The sequence below is a fragment of the Mustela putorius genome, unplaced genomic scaffold (assembly GCF_011764305.1).
Source record: "Mustela putorius furo isolate JIRA1106 unplaced genomic scaffold, ASM1176430v1.1 tig00003942_pilon_pilon_pilon, whole genome shotgun sequence".
NCBI lineage: Eukaryota > Metazoa > Chordata > Mammalia > Carnivora > Mustelidae > Mustela > Mustela putorius.
Window position 1 is genome coordinate 14481917 of NW_025422087.1, and position 21338 is coordinate 14503254.

The 21338-nt window shown below is 43.7% G+C and overlaps 1 protein-coding gene across 10 annotated transcripts in view; it reads right to left on the reverse strand.

Moving 5' to 3' along the window:
* Positions 1-1482: 1482 nt before the first annotated feature.
* ENAH (ENAH actin regulator) overlaps positions 1483-21338 on the reverse strand; it is a 130873-nt gene continuing 111017 nt past the window's right edge. For 6 of the 10 annotated variants that reach the window (XM_045069755.1, XM_045069754.1, XM_045069758.1 and 3 more), the window contains 10 exons: positions 19909-20019; positions 17447-17751; positions 16373-16518; positions 16166-16223; positions 15484-15532; positions 13916-13982; positions 11309-11371; positions 8045-8123; positions 5126-5183; positions 1483-4356 (listed from right to left, as the gene is read on the reverse strand). In XM_045069755.1, the coding sequence (XP_044925690.1) occupies positions 4319-4356; positions 5126-5183; positions 8045-8123; positions 11309-11371; positions 13916-13982; positions 15484-15532; positions 16166-16223; positions 16373-16518; positions 17447-17751; positions 19909-20019 (974 nt within the window). In that variant the 3' untranslated portion in view covers positions 1483-4318. The remainder of the gene's footprint in view (positions 4357-5125; positions 5184-8044; positions 8124-11308; positions 11372-13915; positions 13983-15483; positions 15533-16165; positions 16224-16372; positions 16519-17446; positions 17752-19908; positions 20020-21338) is intronic. The other 4 variants (XM_045069760.1, XM_045069759.1, XM_045069757.1 and 1 more) reach the window with 2 other exon arrangements.

Here is a 21338-nt window from a genome sequence, read left to right on the forward strand (position 1 = left end):
ACCGAAGGCACCTAGAACAATTCCGTTCACCTATATTCACAGGTCCTAGCACATGCTTTAGATTCTGACAACTTCAAAAGCAACCGCGTATAAATACTAGTGGGTTTTCAGTCACAAGTCAGAGGTATTAACCCTTCGGTAACCCTTCGGACGCACTCTGGGACCCCTTTCTCATCCCTGAGAGTTCTGAGGAGACGTAGGGACACAAATTCATCTCTCCAGTAAAAACAAAAATGGCCTAACAACAACAGGTTTGGGGTTTTGAAGTAAACATCTTTAGGAAGCAGGATTAGAGGACAGAGACACGCAGGAGCAAGAGCCCCGAAAGCATCCTTCCACACAGAGCGCTTCCTGTGGTGCCGTTTCCATGCTGCCCGTCGACAGACTTTAAAGGTGATGGGGTTAAAACGTTACGACACAGCACTGCTGTGTCAACTGTGCTCTGCAGGGTAACCCTTAGAACTGACAGGCCAGCTCTTCATGGCACTGAAGTACAGAGAGATCTTAGGAGACACAGAAGTTGTGGCTAGGCAAGTTGAAAAGGTTGCAATCTGTTACTTAATTCACGTTTTTTTTTTCTTTTTAAAGATTTTATTTATCAATGAGGGAGAGGGTTGAGGGAGAGGGACAAGCAGACTCCATGCTGAGTGTAGAGCCCCACGCAGGGCTCGATCCCATAACCCCAAGATCATGGCCTGAGCTAAAAGCAAGAGCTGGTCACTCAATCAACAGAGCCACCCAGGCGCTCCATGTTGCTGAATTCATTTCCGAACGGGAAGCAACTTCTAGTTTGTGGGTGAACATTGTGATTTATACACGAAGGGAAGCAAGAGTCAGAGACGCTGACATTTTTGGAACGGTGGGCCACCGGTGAGACGGCTGCAGGCGCCCAGAGGTGGTGAGGAGGACGGAGAGAAACCCAGGGTATGAGGAGGAGGAGAGACGGGATTACTGGACCCCTCATGAAGACATCAGTTTAACGACAGACTCAAAATCAGTATGGCATGAAGTCAGACAAACAGTGTCGCTGCTCGCATGAAGGGCCATGACATCGGCGTGTGAAAAACACCACAGATTGGACTTCACTACGCTTAAAATTCAGGGCTTGGAAGGTCTTTTCCCCCACAAACCACATAAAGGGAAACGGTGACCATGTGAGTTTCAGCATCTACACCATAGAACAAAACAGTAAAATTAAACCTTTGTCGCTCTCTCGACAGGAAGAGTAAGCCGCTGCGCTGAGGCAGGCCGAGGGAGACAGGGAGCAGGGACACACGACAGCCGTTTCAAACCAACAGGAGACGACCAATCACGTCTTCCCTCTGTCTGTGTTACTCAGCATTTTCAACTTGGGAAATCTGGAAGGAACAGTGACAAGCTGTGTAGGCTTTAGGCAGTGAAGTCACGGGCTTTGCACACTCAACAGGACTTATGTTGGAGCCGACAGATTATTTCACCTAAGTGTCACAAACAAGCAACATGTATATACTGCAAGTTTATTTCAATCACACAAACAAAGTTAGCGTGTAGGAAATTGAAATGAAACAGTACGGTAAAAATAGCAGAGAACCGAACAATTGAAAAAGGAAGCACACCTAAAGCATGAGAGTCCAACATTCATCAGTGTTTCATCTTCAGTCCGGACTGACGCGTGAGGCTTGCAAACTGCGGACAAACCGGGAAACCACGACGATACTCGGGGGAGATGTCAGCACCGCGTTAAAATGTGTACATTCAGTTGGTTTGCAATGGGCTGCTGGCCATGTACAGAGCATGTAGGACAGATTTGTCATGGGTCACATCACAGTGTTGAGGAAAGAAGCGCCTTTCTGTCGTCAGAAAGGACCCCCTGAACTGCACGCAGCTTCCGACACCCAGTGAGCACAGCATGATCACCGTGGGCATGACGGGCTCCAGGGAACATCACCTCGCTAAGGAAAGTCACTTAGGCTTCTGCTTCCCATTTTAATTACTGAAATCTCTAATGATGACAAAAACTGTCCCGCTGGACAGCCAACATGTACAGTGATTGGGAAGAACACGTTGAGTGATCCGGGCGAACGCACACGAATGGACCACGATGTGACCCAGCATTGGCTCTGTCCTGTCACATGGACATCCTGGGAGGACCAGACCAAGGCACGAGACAGCAAGCGCAGACAGCAGCCCCTCACTAAGGTCCAGCGTGCGGCTCTAGTCTCTTCGCTGACTTTGGACCACTTGTACCCAGTACTCTAACCTACTAGAGACTAACTTCACCGACAAAAATCAAGTGATTGCTCACCTGATTTATAGGGGACAGGAGTGTTTACACCATCCAAGTGTTTGTATAACCAAAAGGACAAAAATAAAGATCAAAGTGCCTCTGCTTTCTTCTAGAAGACAGTACGTTAGAGGCTGGCTGCAGCTTGAATGCCTTTCCTACTGCTGCCTGACGATGAGTGGTTGACAGAGAACTGCACAGTTAGGATAGCTCATCCATCACAGATTAATCTAAAACTGAACTCTCTACAGAAACAGGAACTATTTAACAAGGAAAACAATTTCCTCACTCAAACCCTTTTGAATGGTAAACTATGCTACCGACAAGCTCTGTCTGACCGACTGAGGTTACAAAATCTAGAAAGCAGATGAAAATGGATTATTTCTTCAAAATTTTAGTAAAAACTTCAGATAATCAAAGATTTCAAAGCAAATATGGCACATAACCGAAGCATAAATCAAGATGGAGAGCCTGGAGAATTTGTGATTTCCTAAATTAAGAAAAAAAAATCTATCATTGCAACATATAGGATTTCTCCCCTATTTTAATCTTCGCGAGTTTCCAGGAGAAGGGCATGGGTTATGCCCACACACACCCGCGTGGGGGTGAGCGGGGATCTAGGTCCTTCTTTTCACCACCTGAGTCTCGCTCGGTCACAACAAGACAACCACGCAGAGCCCCTCGCTGGTCCCCTCTGCTGTATGGTGTCCGTGACCTCAGTTCCTGCGGACATCAACTACTTCGTGTTTCCACGTAACAAAATTCAAAAGCAGCTTCTCGGTCAGGAACACATACCTGTCCAACTGCAGGGCACCTAGGTAGTAAAGCAACTGCCAAATTCAGGGATCGGAATTTCGAGTTCCGCAGTACGACATAATCCCTGGGAAGCTCAGAATCATGTTTCAGACCATTGAAATTACTCAAGTTAAAATACGAACAGCTGAACACATGATGTAAAAGATTGAGTACTTGGTTCTGCTCACATATTTACCAATTGAAGTCACAAAATAGTCCTCATTATTATTCATGCAGGTAATTGAGAAAAAAAAGTGCAGAAATTAACTTTAAAAGAAAAATTATTCCTTCCCTTCCTCCCGCCTCCCCCAAACTCTACAAAAGGTTTTCCCTGGGACCAGGCCTTGAAAGGGCCACTACGTATTAGTGGGACATGCATTATTGTCTGCAATTAAAAAAGCTAATTTTGTGGTGGTTGTAATTACATTATAAAAATGTCCACATGCATAAATCTAAAAAAGGTTGAAAACCTACAGTAAGTCTACAATATATTGTTTTACATTTGACCACTGGTGTGTTATGTAGGAGTCACAGATTTGGTAAAGCATTTTAACAATTTAGGAAGGCATCTATATCTTTAAATTCTGGACGAATTTTATGTTTTAATCTACAAAATTGCATGAAGGCTAACTCGAGAGACTTCCTATCATTCTAAAATTCCTCAAGCCAGACAAACCATTTTTAGGACACTTTCTTATAAATATCACCCTTGGAAAGCACATACAATTCCATTTGTTCCACATTTTAGGATCTTAACCTACACAGGGCTGATCTCCATCCCTCACGGAATATCAAATGTGATAGGAAGACAAACCTGAGAAACATTTACAATACAAGAGTGTAACTTGCTCATTTCTTCGTCAGCACTCGCTGAAAACAAACTTCTTAAGCCTTTCTCCTCTTTATTTTAGCAATGGATTGTGAAAAACGTGAGATTTTTGTCTTGACATGAAAATATTTCAATGCACGGCGATCTTGCCTGATAGGTTTAGTATTTTCTGCATAACTAGGAAACAGGAATTCATATCCGACTCTTTCATCCTGTTGAAAAGGTCAGAAAAAAGCAGCAAACTGGGAGGGAAATAGCTTATCGCCAGAATAATGCGTCTGAAGGCTCGTGAGGATGTTGGTTTTCCTCTTCCAACTGTTTGTCTCCACTTTCTTCTCGCAGCTCACAAATGTAGGGGTTTGTTGTTAACAGCTGTCGTTCACAGGGCTCTTTCTCCAGACTAGAGTCCTATTCCTCCTCGGTTCGTCTTTCTACGCAGAATTGGACTTGCTCAGTTCTTGCCTGATTGCTGGGCACGAAAAGGAAACGTATTTCAAGTAAATACAATGGTGAGGTAAAATCAGTGAGAAATTCCTTCTAAGAAAATTCAGTGGCTGTCTTCAAACTCCCAGTAACAGAGAGCCAAGCAGACCCTACATCTGCTGCTGCACAGATTTTGGTTTTCTTTTTTAAAGATTTTATTTGACAGAGATCACAAGTAGGCAGAGTGGCAGGCAGAGAGAGAGGGGGAAGCAGGCTCCCCGAGGAGCAGAGAGCCCGATGCAGGGCTCGATCCCAGGACCCTGGGATCATGACCTGAGCTGAAGGCAGAGGCTTAACCCACTGAGCCACCCAGGTGCCCCCAGACTTTGCTTTTCTTAACATAGAGACGGTACTAGCTTGTGTACACAGACACACACACACACACACACACACACACTCATTTGCACTCTCCCTTTCGTGTCCACAATGATAACACGGACGTTGTGGGCTCAGAGTCCATAGAGAAGGCAGCAGGTTGGGATGTGAGGCCAGAGATGGGCCCCTCTGCCTGATCTCTGTTCTGATGTTAATCACCCCTGACACATAGGGACCTCATTTATCCCAATTTTTACAAATAATTTCCACCATAAGGAAGAGAGGGCTCTTTTCTGACATCCTAAGCCATCTGAAGGACAGGATACTATGCAAAATTGTTTTATGCCCTCAAGTAATAAACTGGTTATTTTTTTGTGCATTTCCTTAAAAATGGGTATTCTACAACATTACAGAGTCAGCAAAGCTGTTTATATACTCACCATCAATGAGCTCTTCTTTTAGCTTTGTTAATTCTTTTCTCATTTCATCTAAAATGTCCTAAAATATTAGAGAAAAACATCATAAATACAGGGAGGAAAAAATTACTGCTACAAATATTCTTGTTCATATAGAATTTTAAGAATGTATGAAGTCTGCTGTATGGTTTCTGTTGCCAGACTCCCTCCCAGACAAAGACAAGGCTGTCTAAGTGCAGCCGGGCAACTCATGTTTTAACAGTCTTCCCAGTCTTCACTTATTTTAGCTTAGCAAAAAGGGAAACATTACAGTGCTTTCTAAAACTAAAAATAATTCTGCCATCCAGAGAAAGGTAGGCTGCAGGTCATTTCTAGAAAAGATAATAGCTCTGCTTTTAACTTTGTCTACTGGGAGCAGCCTGGAAGATGCTGCGTAGGGCAATTTCAGGGAACAGGAGATGTAAACCAGATAAGCAGATCCTGGCCTGTGTGTGATCCGGTTTGAAGTATGGGGTTCCTTAGGAATCGCACTATGGCTGCCAAACCTTCCTTCAAGGAATCCGAGACTCCCCTGGAGCTACCTCACGGGCTGCCCCGTGAGGCAAGGGTGGATAGGCCTCACCTGGATCTGTGTGGTCTGACAGGGCGGACGCAGACACACACAGCCTCTGAGCACTGGAGATGTGGCCAGTGTGAAATAGGATGCGTTGCCAGGGTAAAACACACACCAGATTTCAAAAACATAGCATTAAGAAAATAATGTGTAATAATTCTTTAGTAATGTTAAAATACTGATTACATACTGAAATACTATTTTAATTAAATTAAATACATTAAAATGAATTTCACCTATTTCTCCTTACTTAGTTAATAAGGCTATGAGAAATTTTAAAAGTGCTTGTGTGAGCCATTTGTATTTTGATTTAATACTGTTGTTCTAGATGCTTCTTCCTCCGTGAAAACCACTCCACCTTCAAATATTTTGCAAAATCTGTATTTATAAGTTCACTTTGAAATAACGGTCCACCACCCCACCCCCGCCCAAACTTAAAAAAATCACTGAGAACAGGGGCTCCTGGTGGCTGAATTAGTGGAGTGTCTGACTCTGATTTTAGCTCGGGTCACGGTCTCAGTGTTGTGAGATCAAGCCCTGCGCTGGGCTCCGGGCTGGGCATGAAGCCTGCTTAGTACTTCCTCTCCCTCTGCCCCTCCCCTCCCCAAATTGCCAAGAACAGTGTCAATGACAGCTGAAAGGGCTCCGACACGGTAACGCAGTCTGAAGAGTAACACCTACCCTTTGAATGATTAGTTTCCATTATGCGACCTTTTCTAATACTGCACACCTCGGGTAAAATAAAATCACTCTAATTTAAGGTTCATTATCTTAAAAAGCTTTTCATGTTTAAAATAAGGTTGAAATTACCAATTAATACAATAACTCCTGCACTTTACCAATGAGGAAACAAGCACAGAAATTATTAGTACAGACTATCAGATATCCTTACTCAAATTATAGTAAAATCAGCCCCAACAGGAAACCTTTCCTCTCTCCTCCACTACTTCAGATAGCCAAGAATTTACCATGTGTTCAAGTGTGTGCAAGCATCTACTTTAAAGTGTTTTTAAGAAAAGAAAGCCATGTTTAATATACAGGAAAATTAGGGCTTGGTCATCAATGACCTCAAACTTCCTTTTCAAACTATATGACTCAAGTTAAACTTTTCTAATAGTTTTGCAATATAAAAATCAGATTTATCTGAAATTGGCTTTGAGGAACGATCTGGGGTCTGATCTGGACTCAGCTGCTGACCCAGCCATGGGACCAAGCCAGGTAACTCCTCGGAATCTCAGAAGCCAAATCTGAGTCTACACACTGTCCCACAGGCCTCCCACGAGAACCAGAAGACAGCACCATGCTAAGAGCCCTGCCGGCGCCTGGCCCGCTCATCTACCGGCAGGTCAGTCGGAGGCTATGACAAGGACTGGTGTGGTCACTGCTCTGAGAGGCCCCCCAGGGGTGCAGGGTAGGAAGACCAAGGAGACAAGACCCTGCTGGCGGCAGCAACTCTGGGCTCAGGTCCGTGAAACTGACCGTTGTCTAAGGTGTGTACACTGGCCCTCCTTTAAATTTTTCTTAACACTACCTATTTTTTTAAATTGTTTTACCTCTCCTGGGAATTAAATATTTTAAAGCCCCACAGCTCTTCTCACCTATCACTCCTTCCCCTTTCTTGTCTGAGTACCTATGTATATAATGCAGAGGTATCCAAAATATGGACAAGATCCTTTTCTTTTTCAGAAAGTTGAGAGAATTGTTCATACTGTTTGGTTACCTGTCTCTCTCACCTAGCTGGGCGAGTGCTCACCATTCAGTACATAACATGCTCATTTTTGATTCCTTAATGACCACTGGCCCCGGCCCGACACTATAGAGTTATATACTTCTACAATATTTTCTTAGCAGTGAAATTTTTTGGTTCAAAGGTAAAATATTTATTTTTAAGGCTTGTGATCTGTTTTCCCAAGTGCTTCCTAGAAAATAAAAGTATCCGAGAATGCCCATTTCCCCGACATTCTTGCCAAAACCAGATTCACTGGGTCCATTTTTGCCAATGGTAAATGGAAAGTGCAATCCCATTTGTATTTGTAAAGGTACAAATACATACTATGTGCTGACACTGAAAGCTGACATTACGCCATTAAGACACCTGCCCCCACCCTCCACCACTGCTGGAACTTTATGTGAACACACTGAACCAAAAAAATGAAGATTTGAAAAAAACAATTTGGTACTCATGTTGCTGTTTCCTTTGTACAGAAAGACCTAAACTCTACTTCCCAGTATATTCACAATCCGTCAAATGCCGGCACACCAGACATTTTTCCAGAGAAAACAGTGCACGTCGGGGGGAAAGGGAGGGAAAGCTGCCCTCGGGCGCCTACCTGCTTCAGCCTGTCGTAGTCTAGCCCCTCCGTCTGGACGCCGTTGGCACTGGGCTGTGATGAAGGTGCAGATTTTGGTCTGTACAAATGGAATTTCCAGGACAGGTAAAAAATACTTGGGATGTTTAAGGAGTTCACAAAAAATTGCAAATTTATCAACCCAACATCAGATTTTGGTACTTTTCTTAAAACACAGATATTAAAAAGTTAACTGTCAAAGTTGCAGGACTGATTAGAACAGAAAACAGGAAGCATTTTTCACTTTGCTCAGTGTTTCCAGTTCTTTGTAAAGAAATCAGACAACGGTGATAGGATGACGGTGCTCCCTCCGCAAAGGGCAGAGGAACACGTTCTCTGCGCAAGAGGCGGGAAACGGGGCCATCTGCAGCACATGGACCAGGACTGGACCAGCTGCGACATGGAGGCCCAGGAAACACAATCTCGTTCTTCTCAAAGTGTGCAAATCAACCACCAAGATGAATCAGTTTACAAATCCGATGGTTTACAGAAAAAGCCATTTTAGGAATAAGTATATGATCTGTTCCATGTGTTTCATGCCGTTTTAAGCATTCAAATAAATAAGAATGCTGGGGAAATAATTAAAAGATTCATATCCAGTTGGCTATGTGGCTGTTTCCAGACAAGTTTTTATGGAGATGATATCTGAATGAGTTTCCAACTACTTACACAAACTTATTTTGTCTTAAGAAAAAAAAAAAAAATAGGGCAGTGCCTGGGTGACTTAGTCAGTTAAGCGTCTGACTCTTAGGTTTCAGCTGGGGTCATGATCTCAGGGTCGAAGGACTGAGCTCCACGTGGGGCTCCACACACAGTCGGGAATCTGCTTGGGATTCTCTCTCTCTCCCTCTCCCTCTGCCCCTCCACCAGGAGCACTTTCTCCCTCTCAAATAAATAAATCTTTAAAAAAAAGAAAGAAAGAAAGAAAGAAAGAAAGAAATGCCACACAGATGCAGTTTGCCAATTATTACTACATGCTCAGAAATTTAGCCTCTCTTAAAAAAATTCAACATGAAGAAATAAGTCTTAGAAATTAGGTATGCCTTAGGCAAAAGCTTCAATATCAAATAAACCAGTCATGGCTCCTCTCCCATTCCGGCAAGTAGAGAAAATCCCAGCGGAAAATCTCGAGTCTTAACTGGGCACTCCTCTACATTCTGGTTTAATACCATTAAGTGGCCACAATTTGAGGACCACAACTCAGTGCAGATGAAAGCTATCAGCTGAGTCATGGATCTTCAAGTTTTCAGAGGACAACGTCACAAATCTAAACCAAAACTGGTATGCACAATAACTTCTCAAAGTTATGATTTCATAACTCTTAAAGGCATATTATGCTCCAAACCCACAGGCATTGCTGGGGAAGATAAAATAGTAAGTTAATTTGCTTTCATATCAAACATAACAGCTTAACATGTTGTTATATAAAGCAAATCGACCAATTTTATTTTATGAGACCTCAGCTGCTCTGCTTGTACGAACCAGGAAAACCAACTCTCAGAAAACTTCATTCAGTAAGCCCTGAACGAGGCACTAGGACAAAAGAACACTTACTTCCAGGACGTATTTCCTTTCCGCTTTGCGGAGGGGACTACTGCACCCTCTGGTCACAGAGGAGGCACTGAAGGCCCTGGCAAGCAAGGCAGGCGCTGTGGCCAAAGGCTGGTCTGGGGAACACCCCTGACGGTCCACACACTGCATTTCAGTCACCCACGCTGCCTGGCCCTGCTCGCCAGACTCACACTCTTAATTACTCGGCTTCTCTCTCACTTTTCACATTTAAGTGGTAAAATCAGTGAACGCTTTTCTCCAAAGTTTTATGAGTATTCCCAACGTTCACATGAGTATCTACAGTATGCAAAAGTTAACCGGGCAGTGTGTTATGAATATATCTGTACTTATTAAAAACACAACACATTACTGTTCCATAATAAACAATCGAGGAAACATGCAATTAAGAAATTTTAATTCATGCTAACATGCAATCCACCACCATCACCATGATTAACTAAAGGGGGGAACTTTTCATACTGAAGGAAAGAAGTAATCACCACTCTTTAAAAAAAGGTTTATCAATGGGGCCCTAGTGGGAAAGCAGCAAAAAAACTGAGAAGATTAACAGAAGATCTTATTAAATACTATTTTCCTATGTACTAGCAAATTTTCTAAGCAAGTCTTCTGGTGATAATGATTAAACTACCTTGAGAAAAGCAGGAAAATTTTTTCATGCTTGTAATATAAACATTTTATGCAGATTCAACTGATTGAAAAACTTACCAAATATTTTTATCATCAATGGCATGAAAACAATTTGGCCAAATACAATCTGCAGAACTCCTGACTCAGTGCCATAGGCATCCCTCCATATACTGTTTAAGTCATGTTCCTAGTAGACTTTCACATGTATTTTTTAAAAACAGGTGCATAGGGTAACATGGGCGCACCTCGGTTATTTATAATCTATGGGTTTTTACCACAACTGATAACAAAGTATGAGGCCCTCCCAGAGGTTACTGTGTTACCTCTAAACAGCTGCCTATCAATAACTACCAAAATATTTAAAGTCCCTGTTCTGCCAAATCCATTCTAAATAGAAGTTTGAACACTTGAGGAGTTTTAAAATATTGTCAATTTCTTTAGTTAAGAAATACATGGTTCTTAATTTTAATTTAAAAAAAAAAAAAAAAAAAAAGGTTAACAGGACTCATCCTAGAAAACCAGCTGCCCAGGATGGGAGACGTCAGATTGGGAAAGGCATGTAACCTGCCCCCACGTGTGGAGAGGCCGGGGATGTTCCTCCAGGAATATGTTTCTTACAAGTGTCGCTGTGATGTAGTCCCGTGTTCCATGAACTTCCAGTACAAATCTCCTACTCTACCTTTTAAAGGTTGTCTCAAAGCTTCTAAGAAGAAAAGCCTTTAGAGGAAAATGCAACAGCTACAAAGGGCCTGGAGAAGACACAGGCGGCCTCATACGCCACTCCAGCCTTGCTGGGGTATATGCTGTTCATATGTACCCTGATCCAACTAGGGAATCAAGGCAGGAGAATAAACCCTATTAACTTTCCTAATCAAAATCTCTTCATGTTTTTTAAAAAGTGCTGTAAATAAAGCTAAATACGAAAGATTTGCTCTTCCTCAAGTCATCTCCCTCGTGGTGATTACCAATCCAGGTAGAAAAAGCTCAGCCCTATCCTGAACATGTTATTCCGAAGTCTCAAACCACAAAGTCACACCAGGATGATACCTGTGTAATGAATCATAGGACCTGTTGTCAAAAACAATCTGATTTTTCCTTGGAGAATCCCGTCTATGAAGGGGAAAAAACCATTTAAAGGGAAACACAATAGAACTTTTAAAAAAATAATGCGCACTATGTTCCTGTTTTATAGGTTTGTAGTCATAGCCGAACAATGAAAGGAGTCCATTAACCTTAAAACGATAGTTTTTTCCCAATATGAAAGGATGTACTTGGACACTAATTCTAGTTATGTAACATAGTCATTTGACAGCTGCAAAGAACGAAAAGTAAATCGTGGTGCGTTTGTGATGACCACCTTTAGAGAGTGCACATAATAAAAGCTACTCCACAAGGTACCAAAACGAGTACCAAAACACAGTAGAAATCACTGTAGCCTTAAGTTCGCAAAATTAACTCTTCTCAGGAAGAAAGCGTGTGAACTCTCTTTCTACCTTGAATATAAGATCTGTGAGCTCTTACTGAAAACCGTATGATAACTCACAAATTCTAGTCATAGTTTAAGGTAATTTTAACAACATTTTTGCTTTTACCCCACTACCTGGCATCTTCACTGAATAAATAACGGCACAGTGCAGCACCTCATATACACGACCAGAGTCCACCCATCCCACCCTAACACAACCCCGACATGGACATTGGTAAGAGAAAGGGGTTCTTGCCTCACCATGCAAGGATGAGGTGCACCTCAAGTGGCCATATTAATACAATGGTTCTCTGCAGGAACGGGGGAGAAAAGTTGGGAAGAAAAGCCATACTGTTTAGTCCTTCCAATGTACTTGTGAAATCTTCTTTGCTTAAAACCACTTGGGGTGAAATTTTAAGACACATATCACTGGCTGGCTCAAATCTATCAAAAGGTATATGAGTGGTCAGAAAACGACCGGGCGTTTCCAAATTTCCATTTCAGGAAAGGAGAAGAAAACCAACCTACCAGAGCAGAACACCATTACGATATACTGCTAGATAATAAGAACCAATACTCGGTTAATCTACAGAAAAGTCCTAAAAACGAAAAGGGGACTTTCTGAACACTTACTAAACTTCCTTTAGAAGTCTGAATAATCTTTTAAAGGCTATTTTTTAAATGAACCCAAACACATCAAGGAACTTTTATTCCACTTGGAGAACCCACTTCATGTCCCATGGATGGTCTTAGGGTTTGCTCAGGTTCACCATGGAACCCCTATCAGTAAGGTACAGATAAAGAGTAGACATAAACAGGAAGATTCTTCCCTGTCCCATTTCTGTCTTCAAAAGATACATGGGACACCACAGTTCTGTGCTCTGATATGTACTCGATAAATTAGGCTTCAAAATGTGCTAGTGGAGAAAATCTATAAAAACTACCAAAGATGCACTGGGAGGCCACATCAATCAGGTATCTGATAAACATAAATGTGTGATTTTCCACTCTGTTGAAACCATGTCCACCAAAAGCAATTCTTGCATTTTCTCCTAAAATAAAATACATTCATCTTATAGTCACTGAGAAACTAAAAGCCTCTACATGGTTGAAAAAACAAGTCCAAATTTAGATTTAGGCTAACATTGAACAGATCTGTGACAATGTGAGGTCTATCCTTGTTTTTTATTAGTTTTCTATTATTAGAGCCAAGTTTGCTTTTTAAGAGGTAAAACTAAAGCAAACAGCTCAGAAAGAAAAGGCCAAACACTTTTAGTCTCTAAACACATACTTTTTATTTTTCTGGAAAAAAAAAATGTAAGTCCTTTAAACTATCTCATAAATCCAGAAAGTTTCACCTATGTTCAAGACCTGAGATATAAATTTGGTATGACAATAAAATACGCATAGCTAAGAAATGCTGAAAATTGCTAATACCATGCCTCACGGCCCCTGGGAGAAACAGAAATTCACTATTCTTGTTTCTGGGCACTCTCTTTCCTAAGTTGATTTTAACTAGAAATTTCAACTGAGAGAGAAATCAATCTTTCTACTTCACAAATTCAAAACTTCAGGTTTTGTTTTGCTCTCTCTTAAACATTGCAGGCATTTTTCTCCTGCTACCTTTCAATTTAAAACATAGAAGTTTCTTTGAAAGACTGCATTACCAAAATGAAGGTTGTCATTTTGAGACTACTGGGGAAACGTGACTGTATCACATAATATCATTGTTCAATGTTAGATTTCTTGATAGCGATAATGGTACTACGGTTACACAGGAGCATATCCTGGTTCTTAGGGAAAATGATGAACAATTTTTGCAAACTGCTTTCTCACTCTCCAGAGGAACACAAAGGCATGTCTCTTTGTGTTTCTGCCTCACACCAATGGGGCAAAACTAGTAACTGGGGAACCTGGGTAAGGGGCACATGGGCATGTGCTCTACTATTCTCTCAACTTTGCTGTAGTTTTGAATTTTTTAAAATAAAAAAATTGGGAGGAATAAAAGTGATCTTAAAATTTCAGACAACCTGTCTAAACAGTAAGCATCCGACAATTGCTAGGAAAAACACCCTGGTGCTCAGGGTTTTATCTGCTTCTCTGTACAATTTCAAATCCACCACTAGAGTCCGGAGAGGTTAATTTCTTTTAGATACACCTGTAGCATGAAAGTCAGAAAGGAGACATACCTGGAGATAACAGGTGACTTGCTGCCATTCATTGTATTTGTTCTTTCCCAAGGTTTTCTTGTTGGTTCTTTAAAAATAAGGAACATAAGTTATGAAGTGCCCTGCCTGCTCCCAGAGTAATTTATTGCAAAAAAACCCAACAAAATACTAAGTAACTTTAAACATGCTTTTGTATAGATGAAAAGTTTTTAGTTACAATTCTGAACTTTAATTAAAATCTATTAAGGATCCTAATTTGTACAACTTCAGACCTTAAGATGAGAAGATATTAATAAGCAACTGTGACGAGCCCCCTGGGAGAGCAGCCGCAGGCTGTGAATCTCTGACAGCGGAGGCCTACAACCAGGAGGCGCGCCACCTCTCTAGCAGAGCAGGGCTTCATATCAGAGATGGATGTCTCAGCTTGGGGCCGGGGTAAGTGTTAGGGAGTGCAAGAGCGAAATTATGAGCAAATCTGTATAAAAATATGGTCATCCCCTCTGGCAGGGCAGGGCGGATTCATAGTTCTTCTCAAATTGTACATGGTTCTGTGACTCTAACTTACAGTGGAGTTCTACAGTTTTTGTGTTCTTAGTAAAAACACCTATGTTAATTTTGGCTTCTGGAAGAAAGATAAAGCTATTACAGTAAGTAGTTCATAAACCAGAAAATTTTTAATGGAAGTAACATTAACAAACTGAGCTGAGTCCTATTTAGGAAAAAGTCACAATATTTACCACAGGACAGCCTAAAAAAAATATTGAATAATCACCACTCAGTAAGGAGAATGTGAGATTCTTTTTTTCTTTTTACTTTTTTGGCAAATGGGTCACAATCACAAGAACAGACTTTTTTTTTTTTTTTTAAGAATTTCTTTCTTCACGTTATTTTAAATTAGATAAAAAGCTGAACAGGTAGATCTGCTCTTCGCTTTGGCCAAACACAGGGAACGGCCCCTCCCGTCCTCGTCACGGACCCAGCACCAGTCATGTGCCTCCAGGGGCAGGGAGTTTGTTCGTATTCTACGGAACAGCCTTGCAACCTAGAGTCCTTGACATCAGAAACCTCACGGAGTTCAACACCACTTCCCCAAAGCTGTAATGAAGTCTCTTTTTCCTTAACAATGAGAAGTCGTAGTTCCCCGATTATCAGTATTACCCAAAGGCATGGTCAAAAGGACAACGCTCTCCATCTGAGAATGTTCTGAAATGGACATCAGTGCTAACTGCGTGCTCACCTCATCTCCACCTTTAAAATTCCGGGATTAAAAGTCCTTCCCTTTCATCTAATCATCTATGTCTCCATGCTCTAGTGAATCACCTTAAATCATCAACAGCTGTACACATGGAATGAGTAAAAATTACGATTTTTGAAGACAGAATCATCAGATTCTGATCTTTGGGTTTTGATGGATCTTTCCATATCATGAAGGCAGAGGACAAGCAAGTCGCTGCTTTCAAGGATGAACGAAAAACATTTCCATCACCAGGCAGGCACTTGGCTCCAACATGGGCAAATAGGGCATTTTCATTTGAGGAGTATTAGTATTTCGAGGTTCATAAAGGTTAAAATAGAGCTCCTGAACTTACCGGGTGTACTTGTTGACGAGGCCTTAGAAGTTACAGGCTCTGACTCTTCCTAAACAGACAGGAACACTTATTAATTCCACGGAGCCTACCAGAAACCTGGAGCAGAGACTCAGAGGCTCACACTCATCCACACCCAACACACCCGCTGCGTTGCCTGCCGTGCCCTTCATCAGCCCCCTCTGCCTTCCACCGCAGCCCAGACCTGCCTCCTCTGTCCTCCACAGCCCCTGTCCGGCACCGGGCAACGCTACCAAGCCAGGCGTCAGGGCACCAGAGCCCAAAGGTGGCAGGAAAGCAACAATGCAGCGTGTCCGACAGTGGCACGCGGAGCAGACTCGGGGCGGGGGCACAGCTAATAACCACAGGGCTCCTAGGGGATCAGTCTAATTCTTTCCTTTTCAACTCGAGGAAACAGAGACCCGAAGAGACTCCGAATGCTGAGCGAAGGTGCGGCACTCGCTCCCAGCTGAGTGCCATGCTCCCCCCCCACTGCGGCCCCACCCTCGCCCATCTCACAGGAATGCTCTGAAAACTGACACACCGGGCTCGAGACAGCCGTCTGTAACATGTGCAGAGCTGACATAAGAAACTGAACGTCCAGCTAATCTTGGACTTCACTCTCCTAAAGAGTTACGCCTGGCTTTCCCATTTTCAGTCGTGGTCAACTCTCCTTATTACTTACGTTTTTGTCCTCTTTTTGTTCTGTTTCTATTGTTGATCCCTTTTCAGCAATTCTTCTCCTAGAGAGAAGGGATATCCGATTTTTTAAAATTCATCTTAGTGTAAGAACTATTCGGAAAGGGAAGAGTCACATCTAGTTACACTGCACTTGGCCTCAACGAACACAGTCCTCTTGGTCCCGAACGCGTTCACACAGTTGCTCACTCACCTCCTGGCCAGCAGGGCGCTCATTTCTTCCATCAACCCACTGCCTCCTAAAGGAAGGGGTCCATTCCCACGGCCTGTGTCCGACTTCAAGGAGGCCGCGTTCACACCAACAGTAGTCCCTCCGCTTGGGAAAGAGCCATCCTCCATCTTAATGAGAATACAGACAGATAGTAAACTCCTGTGTTTAGGACCTTAATTTCAATACAAACATCCAGATATTATTTTTTAAATCTTTCTAAGAACCTGTGGCATGACTGATACTAACGTTCTATTAACCATGGAAGTTTCATCCCAGTTTACACCAACAATAAGGAGATAAAACATTAATACGTCTCCCTGTTCCCTACAATGAGAAGGATACGTCACTGTTGTGGCAAAAAAAAAAAAAAAAAAAAAATGCGTAATCTGCCAAAACATGCATAATCCAAATGCAATCTTGAAGAAACTATTGGGGAAACCAAACTGAAGGGCGGGCTCCAGAGTCAGCTCTGTAGACCTTGCCCAAGTCAACCTCATGTATGAAACTGTGAGGAATTATCCCCCATTTTACGGCAAACTTGGGACATCACAGCTAAATGTACCAAGTGATCTTGGGCTAGAAAAGAAAAGTGCCCTAAGGGACAATATTGGACAATACATGACATTTGAACACACTTGCAGATTAGAAGAGTCCATCAACTAAACCCCCCATTCCTAAGCACTCTCCAGTGAGCATGGAGGTCAACGTCCCTACTTCCACAGACCACACACACTCCAGCGTTGTGCGGTGAGTGCAATGTGTCTGACTCACTCTCATTTCAGACAAAAAAGGGAGAGTGTGTGTGTCCCACAGAAGGAAACCCACGCACAGAGAATAATTAAGCAAATACGACAAAATGTGAAGTGGTGAGTCTGGGCTGTGGGTTTACAGAAGCTGCATTCTCCTGACTTTTCTGTAAGTGTAAATTACATTGAATATTTTAATCAGTGAAGTAACACTGGGCTCGTGAAAGGAGAAGGCAGTAAACAGGCTACGCCAGTCACCGAGGAGGAAGAGGCACAAGCAGACAGCACAGAGATGGGAAGATGCATTTACCCGGGACACTTTCCTCAGTTTCGCTCCAGCGATGGCAGCCGCAAGTCCAGTCAAAGGGCGATTGTCTTCAGATGCAGATCCGGCAAAAAATCCAGATGCAGGGAGGGGGGGAGCAGGAGGCGGAGGGGGAGGCGGGGGTGCTTGATTAGGAAGAGGGGGTGGTGGGGGTGGGGGTGGAGGCCCTGCAGCAGGGAGTGGAGGTGGGGGCGGAGGCCCCGGGTGGGGGTGCAGCGCTGCTGGAGCCGGCACTGGCCCCGGGGGGAGCGGTGGGGGGGGCGGGGGTGCTGGTGGTCCCAAGACAAGGCCTGAGTGAAAAAGATGTTAAATAAGACCGTCAACAACAGAGCCAAACGGGGTGACCTCGTGGACAGTGATGTGGGATGCCTCAAACATTTCCTGCCTATTCGTGAATTCTATTTAAAATAACGTTTAAAGTCTAGATCAGTGTTAAAAAGATACTAAAATGCAAAGCCAAGTATGTGAGGTCTTACTTTAACGTTAGAGCTTTATTAACAGAACTGTGCGACAGTCACCCAGCTCCACCTCTGGGGTTCCCAGGGCTGTGGGAGGTGCTTAAAAAATCTATGATGGAGGAAGCACCCTGAAGAAGCAAGCCTGTGTGGAGGACTGCAGTTAGGACGGATGGAAATAACAGACCCCCAAGAGTCTGTGTGAACCTGCCACCGTTGAGACCCTGGAGCCTACACCTGTGAAGACCTGCATTTATGCTCTGACAGATGGCCACAGTGGCTGGACTGAGAACAGGACGGGGGGGGGGGCAGTTCAGCATCTTAAAAACGTTCTGCCTTCAAATGCAAGGTGTATAGAATCACTGAAGTGAAGGGATCTACCAGAACAAATACAACCTGAAAGTCACGGCCAGAAATAATTAAATTAAATGATACAGAATTTGAAGCTCCTCCTAGTCTAGAAGACAAGTTAAGAGAGAAATGTCTCCAAATCTTGTAAAAATCATAGAAGTGAACGAGAACTTATTCAGTATCAGAAGACCAAATTTAAAGGGGTATTTTAGGACAAATAAGATGCTATTCGCACATGGGGTGGTAATTTTTTTTTTTTTTTTTAACTGTAAACAGCAGCAGCTCTTAGAGGAACACAGAGCAAAAGACTGTTTCTCTCCCTCGGGCTATGGGCTGTAAGGGCTCGGCAGGTGGGTCACACGTGACCTTGTCAGGCTCAGGGTGCCTCCCTGTCTGGCATTACTACCATGGGACACAAGTCCGCATGCACTAGAATTCCGACTCAGTGTTTAAGCACAACTGATGTGTCCACAAGGAAAACATATTTATACACACAGCAGTAACAAGTCTTATTACTTAAGAATAAAGATTTTTTTTTTAAAGATATTTAAATCTAAGCATAACCCTGGTTCTTTCTATGTACAAATCAGTTGTCACGTTCCTTCCTGTGAAATTCCTGCTAAATCCTATCACTGCAAAAAAGGTGGGGCGCCTGGGTGGCTCAGTGGGTTAAAGCCTCCGCCTTCAGCTCAGGTAACGATACCAGGGTCCTGGGATCAAGCCCCGCATCAGGCTCTCTGCTCGGCAGGGAGCCGGCTTCCTCCTCTCTCTCTGCCTGCCTCTCTGCCTACTTGTGATCTCTGTTTGTGAAATAAATAAATAAAAACTTTAAAAAAAAAAAAAAAAGGAAAAAAAGGGTTGCCAAGCATCTCCTTATTCACTTACGGAACCAGGTCCCTCTCTCCTTACAAATAATCTAAACTTAGAAGACCACGACCTCCCTCTCCTGTTACCATGACGGCAAGTTGGGGCAAGTGGAGGGGGTGGGAGGGATAACTGTCCCTTCAGGCCACGACTTCCTGTAATTCTGCAGCACGGAATCCGCTGGGGCACACATCATGCCTGCCATACACCCCCCACCCCTCGTGCAGCATCGGGCTGCTCCTTAGGATTCCAGGTGTACCTAGTCTAATGTGGGAAGTCCAATACAGGAGAGGCCAACATGAAACAGGGCCCAAGAATTGGAACTGTTCAGGAGGAGACTCCAGGATCATACACGGCCTGACTTCAGTTGGGCACCAAACAGAATCTCTCAATTTCCCACAAATTAGAGGAAGACAGGTTAGGTCATGTATTTACCGTGTAGCTAAATGTGTCAAGTAACGTTTTCCTAGTGGGGTTTACAAGGGATGTGCTGCGGAGGCCCTCAAACATGGGAACACCCCTCCAGCTACAACACTGTGGGAGATACCAGACCCCAGTCAGTACGGATATTCCTCACACGGATCCTCTGGCTGCAGTTAATCCAGCAGAAAGAGCCTCACTCCTCTGCTACTTGTTTAAATTCCAGAAAGTCGGGCACAGTGACACAGGGCTGCTCGGCTCTCCCACCCACCCCACCTCCCCACGCTTTGAGGCAGTGACATCTGCTGACACCACGTTTCCAGGACGCGTTGTCAGCAGCAAAAACGGAAGCCTTACCCTGTTGGGCTGGAGTCTCGGCCGGCTGAGAGGCTGCCTGCAAGCCTGGCTCAGAAGCAGAGGAGTCCCCCAGCACAGAGTTTAGAGGAGTCTCCGCAGAGGCAGGGGCAGCTGCAGAGGGAGAAGGGAGAACACTAGGCTTGGATGAGGGAGTTGAGGCAAGAGGGGTGCTTGGAGGAGGAGAGGCTTGAGATCCACAGTGTGAGCGCGGTGCGAGGGAAGGCAGCGGAGGCGGCGGTGGCGGCGCTGCTGGCCCTGAGGTAGGCGGCGGAGACACTGGACATGGGACAGAGTCAAGCGGCCCATTGGGTGCTGTTGGTGATGGAGGCATTGGGGGCACAGGAGAAGAAACACAAACAGGAAGGACAGGCCTGGGCCCAGTCGCTTTGCCTGGGGGGCTGCTAATCATTACTGGAGGAGACGGAGGGAGGGGCGAAACAGTGGAAGTAGACCAGGCACAGGGCTTCGCAGCTGAAGGCTGAGAGGAGGGTGTGTTCACAGGAGAAGAAGGCCGAGAGTTTTTGTTCAGAGGACGAGGAACTGTAGCGTAATGGGGAAGAACAGGGTGGAAGGCTGAACCTACAGATGCTGCAAAACGTGTCGCTGAGTGTCGAAGTGGTGGTGTAGGGGGTGTGGAAGTAGGTGGCAAAGCGGTCACTACAGCATAGTCGGGAGTGGCCTCCGACACCGGAGCTGAGATGACTTTAGCATAGGATGGAGGAGGTGCCGAAGGAGGCTGGCAACTGGCATACTCAGGAAGTGGCGCGTTATACAGGGAGCTGTCGGAGGATGGAGCTGCACAGAAGGTGGGAAGCAGCAGCAAGGACAGGATAAAAAAGGAGAGAGAAAAAGGGAGCTAGTAAAGCCACAAAACCAGCATTCAGACAAAATGTACAAATGTAGACCACAGTTAGTACCCAAGAACTAAGCACGTGTGCAAGAACTGATCTCACCCGAGAACGTGTGAACTCGTTCCTGCATTTTGAAACCCAGAGGAAGAAATCTGTTTTCTATTTAGCTGATAAGTATACTGATAAATTGCTTAAGCTTATCCCTTGCAAGAACAAGACTATCTTAATTCTCATTATTTAGCCCACTAAAAGGACATTAAAATTACAGGAATAGGACCACAAACAGAAGAATATGTCTGCTGGTCTTTCAAGAACAACAAATAGCGCAATTGGCAAAAAGTTTTACAAAGGGCTAGGAACCCCCTATTCAATGCTTATTTGTGGATAAGTGTTGTTTTGTCAGCTATCACCCCAAAAAATAACTAGGCAGTTAAAAACAAATGTTGCAAACAACAAACTAATCAACCACACTGGGACCCACAGTGAGACCTTTGATATAGGCCATATGGAATAGAAAGATCATTCTGAAATCCTATTCCAATAAGTGTCAATTTTAATGACTGGCTCAAATTTTCACTT